At 39.7% G+C, this 12542-nt stretch overlaps 1 protein-coding gene across 1 annotated transcript in view; it reads left to right on the forward strand.

Annotated features, from left to right (window-relative positions):
• The window catches only part of LOC139708644 (uncharacterized), a 92614-nt gene extending 85934 nt beyond the window's left edge, over positions 1-6680 (forward strand). Inside the window, exons 28-36 of the mRNA XM_071620582.1 lie at positions 2-154; positions 552-845; positions 1365-1496; positions 2060-2173; positions 2838-2882; positions 3724-3906; positions 4745-4937; positions 5485-5738; positions 6448-6680. Of these exons, the coding sequence (XP_071476683.1) occupies positions 2-154; positions 552-845; positions 1365-1496; positions 2060-2173; positions 2838-2882; positions 3724-3906; positions 4745-4937; positions 5485-5738; positions 6448-6680 (1601 nt within the window). The remainder of the gene's footprint in view (position 1; positions 155-551; positions 846-1364; positions 1497-2059; positions 2174-2837; positions 2883-3723; positions 3907-4744; positions 4938-5484; positions 5739-6447) is intronic.
• The last annotated feature ends 5862 nt before the right edge of the window (positions 6681-12542 follow it).

A 12542-nucleotide genomic window follows, 5' to 3' on the forward strand; every position in this document is an offset into this window, starting at 1 on the left:
GACAACAGGTCCTGCGCAGATAACCCGTGCTTCGCGGGAGTGGAGTGTACCGACATCGACCCAATGGACGTAGACTTCACCCAGCCGTTTGTGAGGTTGTTCGAGTGTGGCGAATGCCCTGAAGACTACTCGGGTGACGGCATTGAATGCACACGTGAGCCATTTCATACGTAAACCCTCATCTATTAAAAAAAAAAAAATAAAAAAAAAAATAAAAAATAAAATAAAAATAAAAATAATAATAATAATAATAATAATAATAATAATAATAATAATAATAATAATAATAATAAAAGCAAAGCACAGTATCTCAAGGAATCATCTTTGTGACAAGTGCCAGCACATTATTTATTTTCAACTTTTTAAACTATGCCCTTTGACATGTTATTCGCTCCATATCCAGTTCTGTGGTGAATTTCAACAAACACGAGGAGACCATCGAATATGCCATGTCCTTCACTCCCTCTCTGTCAAGTCTGTACCTACCCACAAATGTTGTGATGATCGTTTATATTTGTTTTCTATATCCTGTTGTTTCAACAAATGCCCAGTGGACTATATTCCACCAAATGTCAACCTGACCGTAGTCGTCGTCGACCACAGTGATCCCCTGGACGAGCTCCCAGCACCCGATGCCGACGTCGCGGCGTACGTCGCCGATCCGACCCAGCCCAGAGGTACACTCCGGGTGGCCTCAGCTGTCACTGGGCCCGATGGCGTGGTGACGATCGAGGTTCCCTACAACCGAACGGTCATTGTCACTGCAGGTCGACCGGCCAATGATGATCTCTTCCGCGACAGGGGACTGGATAACTCGATGACCCTCCGGGCACATCGTCACATTCGTGAGTAGCACATTGGTATCAAATTCAAACAGTGTGTGTGTGTGTGTGTGTGTGTGTGTGCGCGCGCGCGCATGCGTGTGTGTGTATGTGATGATAATCACCAAGAACTCCTCCGGTAATGAGACTGTACTTGTTCTGTGACGTCACTTCCTGCTGCTTCATTATGTAGAATCTAGCTTGAATAACCAGCTATATGAAGTTAAATTAATAGTAATAGCGCTTAAACGTTAATGAATGTACTTACCATCATTACTTTTCTGTTAGCGCTACATTACCAGAAGTGTCCCAAGTCCAATGACTCTGTGTCATAGCTACCTATTCCTGTTCTACGTATTTCACCTTCAGGCTTTAATCGTCATTTACTTTGCTCTGCGTCTTCTCGTTTGAATTTTGCTTTGTCTGTCATCGCTAAGTATGCGTCTTTTTATGTTGATATTCTATAAACAGGGAAAAATGATTCGACATTGACGCTGTCTCGTATCCTCTTTGACTACTTTGTGATAACCTTTCTATGTGCAGGAAACGTGGTGACCATTCCGCTAGCGGTGCGGGAGGAACAGAACACGTTCTTGTGGAGGAGTTCTACCTCGAACGAGTTTGCCTTCTCGGGAAACGAGGGTGGATCGTCTTATCGCGTCGGCATTCCTGCCAGTGAGTCAAGCCATAGATAACCGCAATCAGTTTTGCCTCGTGTCCCTACGATTTTTCACATCATTATTACTATTAGAAGAGGCACAAAACGCTAGCTAATACTTGATATGCTCACGGATATCCATGAATTAAAAAAAATGATATATCGTGGTGGCTCCACCGTGTGAAAATTTTTGTTGCATCTGTATCAGTGTATGAGTTCTACTTGCATAATGTATTTCTTATGCACATAACCCTGTTTGAGCAACATTCCATACTCTGCTGGATCATTACGGAAGGGTTCTTTCCGGGACATGTTTAGAAAATTTAGAGCTGCAAAATGCCTGATGTAGGAAGTCGAAGCTTACAAAATGAATTCGTGATGAGATGGCGGGAAAACAGAACTCCCCATTGCAGTCACATCAATAATCGCTCTTTTTTCGACTTTCCCCCTTTATCGGAGTCTGGAGTAATTCTACTGAACGATATTTCTTTTCGGCTCCGATACTCAATTTAATGATGATGATTTTGCTATGCGTCAAAGAGGAATTCATCGCCCATTACTTATCAATCTATACCAACAGATGGGATCAGAGTCCCGAACAGGCGACAGGTGACGGTAGAATTTTACGGAGTGAACATCACCATTCCTGAGGCCTTTGAGCATGCCCCGGAATTGCTTGCAATGATCCGTGAAGGTAGGTGGATCAAAATAATGGCAGTTTGTTTGTTTTTTTAACTCCTATGATATAACGTTCAAGTATATTTCAGAAATGAAGAATTTGGTGGCCTGATCGGGCTACCAAAAAAGGTCGGATGTTTGCCTTTGGGCCCCCCAAAATAAAAGTTAGTGTGGAGCCCTGTATGTATATATATATATATATACATATAATTATTTAAGATGTTGCAATATGCAGGAGACATATTGGCACCAGAGTAAAACTAAATACCAATGTAGCTTCCAGTGATTGCAAATATACATTTGAAATTTAGTAATGTTGTTGTTTCTTACGTGTCCTGTTTTTCATGGGTATTTCATTATCATTTGCAATTTCATGATTCATATCATTAATATCTTAGTCATCAATAGTAATATTAGCAATAATAATGTCACTGTAATCCAGTGGTGCATCATTGCGTGAAAATCCAAACTGTCCATACTTTTGATATGTGGTCGGTATTCTAGTGAACGATGGTGCGTTCTTGGACGCCTGTAACAATTGGCGTAAATCTCATGTAGTACGAGGTAGCTAGGTGAAAATCTACCCTGCGAAACGGACTCTGGTATTCACAGTGATCTCTTCTCTCTACAGCAATCAACTGTTATTCATTGTTTTGTATCATTTCCTTGTTCTGACGTAGGTGGCGGCCCACGCGGTGATATCCTGTCATCATCTGCAGATGCAAGTAAGTCGCTTATGGTTATTTTGACGGAGTAAGAATTGGCTGCGCAATCCGTTCCACATTGATCGTGAATAGCTACCAGTTCTAAATACATATGTAGATGACAGTACATAGTGGTAGATCTCATAATCTGTTCCGTGTTTTCTACTCCATGTCTATCATACCGCGAGCGTCTGTCGTAGCTGATCATTCCAATTTCTTGTTTGATCGTTTTGCATTGTGTCTCCACCTCCACAAACCTTTGAGGAATAAGAATCTGTAATATGTCGTTACATGTATTGAAACTGTCACCTTACTGTAGAAAAAAGGGAGCATGAGATAAATCATCTAATCATCAAAATCTGAGTCTTTGATGTGATGAGACAGGACGAAACCTTCAAGCAACCAGGACAAGCATGTCTTAATAGGATATGTCATCTCTGAGCGCAAACCACTCATCCAATTGAGAAGTAAAATGATATACATGTATCTAAAGGGGAGGACAAGGAGGTCATTTGTGGTATGGTGATGGAGGGAACACGTTGCAGTGATATCATTATAAGTAAGAAATATTCTGGGCACATGTAGGAGATATTACACTTTTGTCATTTGCTTCCTTTTTTGTTATTTTGGCTAAACCTTACTCTTAACATGATTGTGCCGTTGTAAGGCAATAAAAAGAAACCTCGATGAGATAAAAAGCTCACATATTTTTTTTTGTTGTAGGTCTAATTTGAAAACGAAAATGTCTTTCGCTGCTGAATAGTAATTCGTCACATAATAAATCTTTTGTTATATCTAACAGTTCAGTATCCACAGTTTCATCAGCATTCTTGTCGTTTGTTTTGTATTTCTTGTCGCACAGGAGTCAAGCTGGTACCGCTTGAGGTTGTCGGTGTGATGGAACTGTCGGTGTTCCAGCGGGGACGGAGACCAGTCTCTATTGCCCCCTCGAACCCCGTCACCCTGCAGATCCCAATCTCCAAGCTGCCCCCCGATCTCTCCGTGGGCGACCGTCTCGATGCCTGGTACTACGACGAGGAAAGCGGTGAGTGTAGTGACGCGTGAGTGACTACTGAGACATGTCTAGGTGGAGATCATTATTTGCAGAACATTGTAACAGGGTCGGAAGAGGAAAACTTGAGAAAACAAGACAATAAAAAAGAATGGTTTCAGGTAGTGCAAAGTAAAAGGCATTAATGATTTGAACCGTGTATGATTTGTGATAGTTTGGAGCAGATATCATGCATACACATTTAAAAAAGGGGGAGGGGCTAACAAATTCTAGTTTGACCGCACAATTAATATTATCCCGTAAGACGAAGGGCTTATCTCATGCGATTATGTCAAGTTAGATGTACAGTTCAGCTAGAGTTAGGTTGCCGTTACCTCAGTGACAGATGAATAGAACCGGACCAATTAGCTGCAAGTATTTCGGTTGTATCTACGGTAATTGCAACTATTGCAGCTGGTATTGATCGCAAACTTCTGTAATGACAAAGGAGGCCTCAGAAATACACACTGCCATGAAAACAGGAACAGACGTGATAAAATACAGACGCCGATATGCATGTGTAAAACGAAATGCGACTTGATTTGCCGCATGAGGTGTATGTGATTGAGATAAATACATTTAGTACGGAAGATGTTCCTCATCGTGGTAGCAACTGAAAGAAATAAAGCTGATCTTTTGTCTCACGAAGCGAGATAAACACGAAGAAATGAATACGAAGTTTCGGCCGTGAACGTCGTATTAATTTCTTCGTGTTTACCTTGCTTCCTGAGACAGAAGATCAGCTTTATTTCCTTCATAAATATACTTGTTTTATTTGATTTTGTTGGTTTGTTTGCTTGTATATGTGTGTTATGTATTCGTCATATTGCAGCGGTGTGGTTAAAGGATGGTTCAGGACTCATCGTGCAAGACCCGAATACCAACGAATTGCTCTGGACTTACGAAGCAACCCACTTCACCTGGTGGGCCGCTGGTCGCCCCATGTCGGCTGAGCAAAGCTGCGTGTCCGTCAAGGCCTGTCAAGATAGTGCTTGCACAATGCCAGTACCCGGCATTCGGTTGCGGTAAGTCGGAGGGTTTTATTTCTTACATAGTCCTTCAAATCCGTAATGCTCGAAATCTTCATTGTGCAAACCCTCCCTTTTGGTTTCTTTCATCTGATTATGCATACTCAGTCTCCATCTTTTTAAAATACTGGTAAAAGTGATTATATTTTTCTACCAGCTATTTAACAGATAAATCCCAAATGATGAATCCTATGCTATCGTCCTTCCTGTGCTTTCACCATTCTTATTTTAGCTGTGAACTGAAGTTATGATTAATTTTTGTAACGATAATGGTTTAAGAGCTCCTGTTTGCCCGAGAAAACACTCTTGGCACAACATAATGATAATGATTGTGATGGTGTAAAGATGCAAGACGTACATCTTGTCTCATCAACAAAGCTTGGCGAAGATGAACAAAAATACCTGTTGGGGCTGTAGACATCAGAGAGAAAATAGGAGGGACAGAGATGACTAGAGCGATTAAAACAAAGATTAAAACGAGCAGAAGACGATGATAACGATGGTGATTATGGTATAATGATGGTGTTTCTCTTAACTGGTTTAGGTTGCTTGGCGACGATTTCGGGTACATCCGGTCTCGCATCACCGACAGAGACGGGCACGCGTGCTTTCCGTTCAAGTACGCGGGCAGCGTGACTGTGGAGGCAGTGTGTGCCATGGAGCGCGCTTCCGTCGTCAGCACTACTCTGCCGGCCGAGTGCGAGAGAGCGGAGAGCGATATACCGCCCTCTCAGCTCGATCCCAACGTGCCATCTGAAGCGTGCAGAGAGGTGACGCTGGTACTACCACCATTAGCAGGTGAGCCTTTTCATCCTCCGAGTAAAAAATCTATGGTCATATTGTTGTCCAGGGTTGCAAGTTTCCAACTCTCTTAAATCGATGAGACAAGTTATGTTGGGTTTGAAGTATGGTTTCTAGGGCTGTGAGATAGTTTGATTGCAAAATAATGTACGTGGTTCACCGTTCATGGTAGGCCCTACTTCTGACGATTTTTGAACAGTCCCGACAAGGACTCGAATGACGGGGAGTTATTATCACTGTCGAATATCACTCGAATGATTACTAGTTTTTTGAAATAGTCAGGCAATAACAAGAAAACCCAACACCTAAGATGATAACGATAACAACAGTAACTGTTCTTGCAAGTACACAGAACACTGTTGTAGCGTTGTAGCACCTGGGAAACCGGAACGAGCAAAGAAAAAAAATACAGGTAGAGGTTTCTTCAAGAATTAATTACAAATAGCCACGTTTACCACCCGTACATTAGATTCTGCATGAGCTATTTGGATCTCCCTTTGAGAATCAGAAGAGAAGCATCTTACCTGAAAAATGATATTTCTGTTAAATTTCATGTAAACTTTTCTCTGTTTTCCTTGCTGTTGTTGGTTGGCAGTAGTTTAAAAAAAGACCCAACTTGTAAATATATCGTTAGGTTTTGGATGTCTTGAAACAATTCTTATCATTGTATTCGTAATATCTATATCCCATTTCTTGCCTCACCCAGCTAACTTAGTCTGCAACGATCCGGGCGAAGTCGACTTAACCACCCGCTATCTCGCCGGCGAGAGATACGGCGACTCCGTGCAATACACGTGTCCACCCGAGCAGGTGCCTGATGTGGCCGATGGTTACCGCACCTGTCTGGAGTGCGGTCTGTGGTCTGGCAGCCCAGTGAACTGCGTACAGGACTTCTTCAAGAAGAGAAGACGTCGGTCGTATCTACCAGGGGGACAGTGAGAGGGTGTGGCGAGTCCCCGATCTCTTCTTGCTCCCTTCCTCTTTTCCAGACAATAATGTTTAACCTACGACTATGTACAATTCCGACTTTGCTCAAACTGATGATGCTTATGATGACACGTTGCCTAACGAAAGAAAGAACGCAGTGTTTCACTGCGTAGAACTCGAGGAAAAGTAATATCCAGACTACATTGTAAAAGCTATTTTGATGACAGTGCTTTCCACACAGAGTTTTAGTCTCTCTGCCTATATGACATGATAGAGAAGACTGTGCATTCAAAACGAAGACTAACCATGCCAACGCACAGTTTACGCTGCAGTAATACTACGTTCTTTCCTGCAATGGCATATACAATAGGCTTACTATTGTGATGATCATGCTAAGAGTGTAGCTTTATTCGTTCTGTGCCTCATGGAGAGAAAGAGAGTTCATATGTATAAATGATTCCCACGTGTCTCTATCTGGTAACGTGTGATATCTGTATGGGAGAGAAAGAGGCCGAAAATAGTAAAATGGTCTCGCCCAGTGGTCTATTCATCATGTCGATGTGTTCAGTCACAGGGTGATCGTCATCGTCAACAACAAACAACGAATATTCATCCTAATGCATCACATCACAACGTTAAACAGATGAGACTAACAGTGGCTTAAATAACCCCGTAATGTTGGGAGGGATTGGATGAATTGCACCAAGTGCATTCTGAAGACCTCAAACCATTCTGAATTTGGAAGAAAAAAAAATCTAAATTTTGGCCATTCCCAGGTTTTGTTTTGATAGGAGTTTCCTTTTTTTTTTCTTTATAATTTTACAACCTACTCCTAGAGGGAACTGCTATTTCTTCCCTACTTTGAGCCAAAGCATCCCTATGTATCTGTCAGAAGGGTTGAAAGGTCTGATTCTGTCCAATGCCAAGAACCGACCTACAGATCTCAAAACTTAAAATACTCTAAAGAGGGAGGGGTGCTAAGCGGTCCCTAAAAGCATCGGTTTTTTGAAAGATGGGCTTTCGTTGGTACAACAAGTACAACCGACCATTGTATCGTTCAGCAGACACATAGGTTTTCATTATTTCTGGAGTGCTAGTGAAAATAAAATAAAAATGGAAATATCGACAATGCTAATTGACATGAAACATTAATCCATTGGAGACTGGAGGTAGATTTGTTGTGTAATGATTCTGTAGGGAAGCATCAGATCCTAAAGGCGAAGGGGTTAATCCCCTCTGCCATCCTGCCAGCCTCTCCGTTTGTTGTTTTTTTTTTTTGTTCCGTCTGATGTGCACTTACGTGGTCATAATAAAATGTCATCTCATAATGTTTCTCATCAGCTTGGGGTTCAAGTTGTCATATCATCATGTCATCATGTCTGACGTGTCGTGGTATATTAAGAATGCCACGAATGTCGATAAGAATTTCTGAATTTCATGAATAAGGTGCTCACATTACGTTGCGGAACTTCATCCGTCATGATGTAAAATATATTATGTGTAAGTGAAATTGTAATATATATATTATGAAACAAACATTATTATCTTCCTATTCTCGTTCTGTGTTGTTTTCTCTGGTCACCTGTGGTACCAGAATCTTATTAGTTTTAGGAATAGCAAAGACAAAACACATGAAGGAAGTACCCTTTGAATCTTTAGTGCAGTTACTGTTTGTCGTAGACATAATATTACAAACCAGAAAGCTGTGTATAGCGTATGAAAAGCAAACACTGAACTCATACAATGCTGATACAAAGTAAGGTCTTACACGATCTCTCTTTTTTATCTAATGGACTTACGTTTCTCACAATCGGCGATTCAGCAATTAATCTGCAATATATATACTTTCCGTGACCTGGTTTTAATGTTTCATGTGTATGTTTTTGCTTATAATGCTAACACGAAATCACGTAGAGCGGAGAAGAATCTGGTTTTAAATCAATTGCCGTTGGCTTTCATACCGCCATTGTGTCCCGATGGACTGTGCTCTTACACAGTCTTACTAGTGTAAAGTAGTTCACTCATTTAATCCGACGTTATTTTTTTTTTCATCTCTCCTATGTTTAAACCCGCGTTTGATATCTACCTTTAAGTTGATTATACGATCCTGGGTATATATTATATTCATTTTGTTTCATCGTATCACTTTTGATATGAGCAAAACTGAAGACACAGTCATGCAATTCATGCCGGATTCATTCATTTTTTTTGACACCCTGAAACCACACCCACATTTCTCGTGATGTTTTTTTTTCTTAATCATCTTCTTCTGCTCCTCCCGAAATCACTAAGTCTCCAATGACTCATATTTTGCGTTCGCCACTGTTCCTTTCGTTCCCAAGCCAACCCCTTTATCCGTCACTAATTGTTTTCTTCTCTTGTTTTTGTTTGGTTGTTTGATTGTTTGTCTGTCTGTTTGTCTTTTTTGTAATGCTCGCCAGGGTAATAACATTAAGAGAAAACCAGAAGTGTTAAAGTGATAGTATGAAAAGAAAATCGACAAGGTTACTGCCGTAGCTGGAGTTTTTATTATTTCGGGCAGGGTTTTAGCGGTTACGCTTGTTAAACTTGTTGAAGTCGCGTTGCGACGGGAGCCTTTCTTCGGGATATCGTAATGTTTACGATTCTTGTGTAAGTGTGTTAACTTGAGCGATATTGTTGTGTAAATATTAAGTTATACATGTTGAGTTTCGCAAGCGTGCTATATTTTCTGTATCTATATATTGTCTATATTCAATTTCTTGCAATTTTTTTATATGAAAATATTTCATCGAGTTAATGGGCAGATGACGGTTTAGCGTGTTTGAATTCTACGGTGTATCTGTATATGTTATGTTTTTCCTACTTTTAGCAGAGAGTAATGCTATGTGCTTTATTCTTGGAGCTCGAACAAGATGTCCGCCTAGTGACGTTGCTATTGAATGTTGTGTCATTTTCAAAATGAATCATGAAATGCCGTTATCAAGTGAAGATATTCTGTGGCGATATGCTTTTTCGGAAAAATTTAGGATGCTTTTTTGGTGATTAAATCTCTCATAATCAAAATAATGATTATTACAGTGAAAACGATGTACAACACGAGCATTGTGATCTGTAGCTTCGCCCTTTTTATTAAAAAAGAACATAACTACAAAAAATAAAGTATGTAGCCTTATCGAAGTTGAGAGCTGCGATGTTATTGCCTATCGTTCGATGAATTTTACGTCGTAATGGTGACTAGTGATTATGTAAGTTTAGTTATATTTGCGAGTCACAACTGTTCCTGTGCTTTCTTTTCGCTATAGTTTCGATCTAGTACTCTGTTTATGGAAAATGGACCAAATAAAAACAAAATCGTGACAATCCCCAACCATACTTCGATACACATCTCGAAATCTCCCTCATAAATGGCAATACTTCATGTGTATCAGATGACAGGTGCTATACATTCAGGTATTACTAAAGAATGAAAGCCATCCGCACAGCCATGGAGGCTATCTGTAGCAATCGCCTCCCTGGAATCGCAATGGGGGAAAAGTTTAGAGATTGGTTACATGTATTTAATCTATAAACATCCGAGTATTAATACAGTTCAGTCACCTATCAAGTATTCCTCCAAGACTCTTAACAAGGGACCAAGAGAATGTATAACGGGATTAAATTCCATGCACTCGCCAAGAACTTTATCAAAATAGATACCCCAGCCTGATAGATTTTCCTCCTTCTTCCGCCCACACCCAGACATTGAGATAATGCTAGAAGTAGTCAATTCAGTACGCTTCGTAGAGTTCCAATAGGTATTTAGCCGTAGTCAAGCATTATACTGCCTTTTTTCAATATTTTGTAAGATGTCATAATCTTTGCAATTTAGCCGTTTGCTTCGTGGGTTGTGTCGCTCTCGTATTTATTTTTGATATCTTCGAATTGAATCGTATTGGCAATGGTGCATCTCTTAGTGTTTATGCATATTTTTATCAATGTATCTTAGAATGTACTCAAAAGTGTAAATGCTGTTAGCCTAATGTGTTGTAGTTCTCCTTTTGAACAAAGTGATCGATGATTAATGTCCCCAATATTGGCATTATGGAATGCGAGTTGTGTTGTGGAAATTAGCGTTTAAAACGACTAATTTGTTGTATCTAGATTATACATATAACGTATGTAATTTAAATTCGCAATTTGTATGAATTGCACGATTGCTATCTGGATTTTTCTCAAAATATGTGAATATTTATGCAAAGAGTTTTTCTTCGCCTTCTCGTTAATGCTTTTGTTTCATTGGCATTTTTTCATTTTTTTTTGTGTGTGTATAGCAAAGCTGCTATTGACAACCACATGCAACTTCCAGCAAGTCGTGTATACGTCTAAGAAACAATGTCAAGCTTGTTATGGGGCAAATTCCACCTTAAACAACGTTCACCTTTAAAAACCCCATTCTCAACAAGTGTTTTGACTATACATTGTACTACTACTACAACAGCTAAATCGGGATTAGCCGTGTTTTGCTTAAGCATGTAACCACCATTCTGTACAGAACAGACGGCATGCGCTCCCGAAGTGTGTTATTAAGGAGTGGATTTTCTTAAATGGTTGAGAAAACGGAATACACGGAATATAGTCTGATGAGTTTTGGATCTTTGTATGATTTTCTGTTGTTTTGCTTAGTTTTGTACAGACAAGCTGTAGACCTATAGTACAAGTTGCAATCTCCATGGAAAATATCTCAGCAATACACAATAATTATGCTCCTCCCTATGTTATGCTTCATGTCTTTGCGCATGGCATAATTATAGGCTTTTATAGCAAAAAGGTTCTGAGGAAGAGCTAGTTCACATTTCACAATCTGGCACAATATGTCTAGATTATCGTATGAGTATGTACAAGTATGTGTTTGTGTGTGTATCTCTGTAAGTATAAGGATAATATGTCGTCATGTATATGTACGTATGATGTGTATGTCCATATGATATATGTATATATAATATATCATATATACATATATATAGGGGGATACATGTCTGATAATTCCTGCTATGTCACTTTGAAAGTGTTAAAGTAAAGATATGGTTCTACACAAAAAGGAATGTGCTGAATTCATTGATGTGTATTCTGTACGATTCTTTATTATTACTTGTTAACACTAATGTAATAACATGGGAAACATCAAAGGTATTTCATTTCTATTATATATTTTCTTGAAATAAATATATATGCTGCTAAAGAATCACAGCACGTCTACTGGGTATTGAGCTCATCGTGTGCATGACTATCATCTTCGATACTGTCACTTACCAACAATCAACGATTCACAATCGCTTAAGGAAGAGGAATGACAGGCATTTCAATATCAAGACAGAAAGAAGAAAAAAAATCATTCGAATATTATTATTCAGAATTTGAGACTACACCCGATCCTGGAGATTCATGGTAGAAAATTCTAATAGCGCGACGTCTTGGCTATGTGTGTGTGTGTGTGCGTGTGTGTGTGCGTGTGTGTGTGTGTGTCTGTCTGTCTGTCTGTCTGTGTTTTCAAATGACATTTTTGGCATGTAGTGTTCTCAAAGTGACAACGAAGAAAATACTTATGTTTACATGAATACTTACTTTGTCGATTTGTTACAGAGCACTAAATTACAAAAAAAGAGAGAAAAACTCTACATGGTGAATTCCGTACATCTATTACAGTAGATAAACTTACAATGAGAAACACGTTTAATACAACAATATAACGCTTCCTACACCTGCAGTTTCCCCAAACACCAACTAATTCTTATATCGCGACGCAGATGAGATGCCTTAGTCAGTAATGACTGCTAGTACATTGACTTCGATCCTGGTTTTCCAGTTACGAAACTACTCAACCGAGTTTCGCTCTTACTTAACGAAAAATCATCT

Source organism: Diadema antillarum, unplaced genomic scaffold (assembly GCF_040938485.1).
Source record: "Diadema antillarum isolate AM-2024a unplaced genomic scaffold, OU_Dant_1.0 seq00001362_RagTag, whole genome shotgun sequence".
Taxonomy (NCBI): Eukaryota; Metazoa; Echinodermata; class Echinoidea; order Diadematoida; family Diadematidae; genus Diadema; species Diadema antillarum.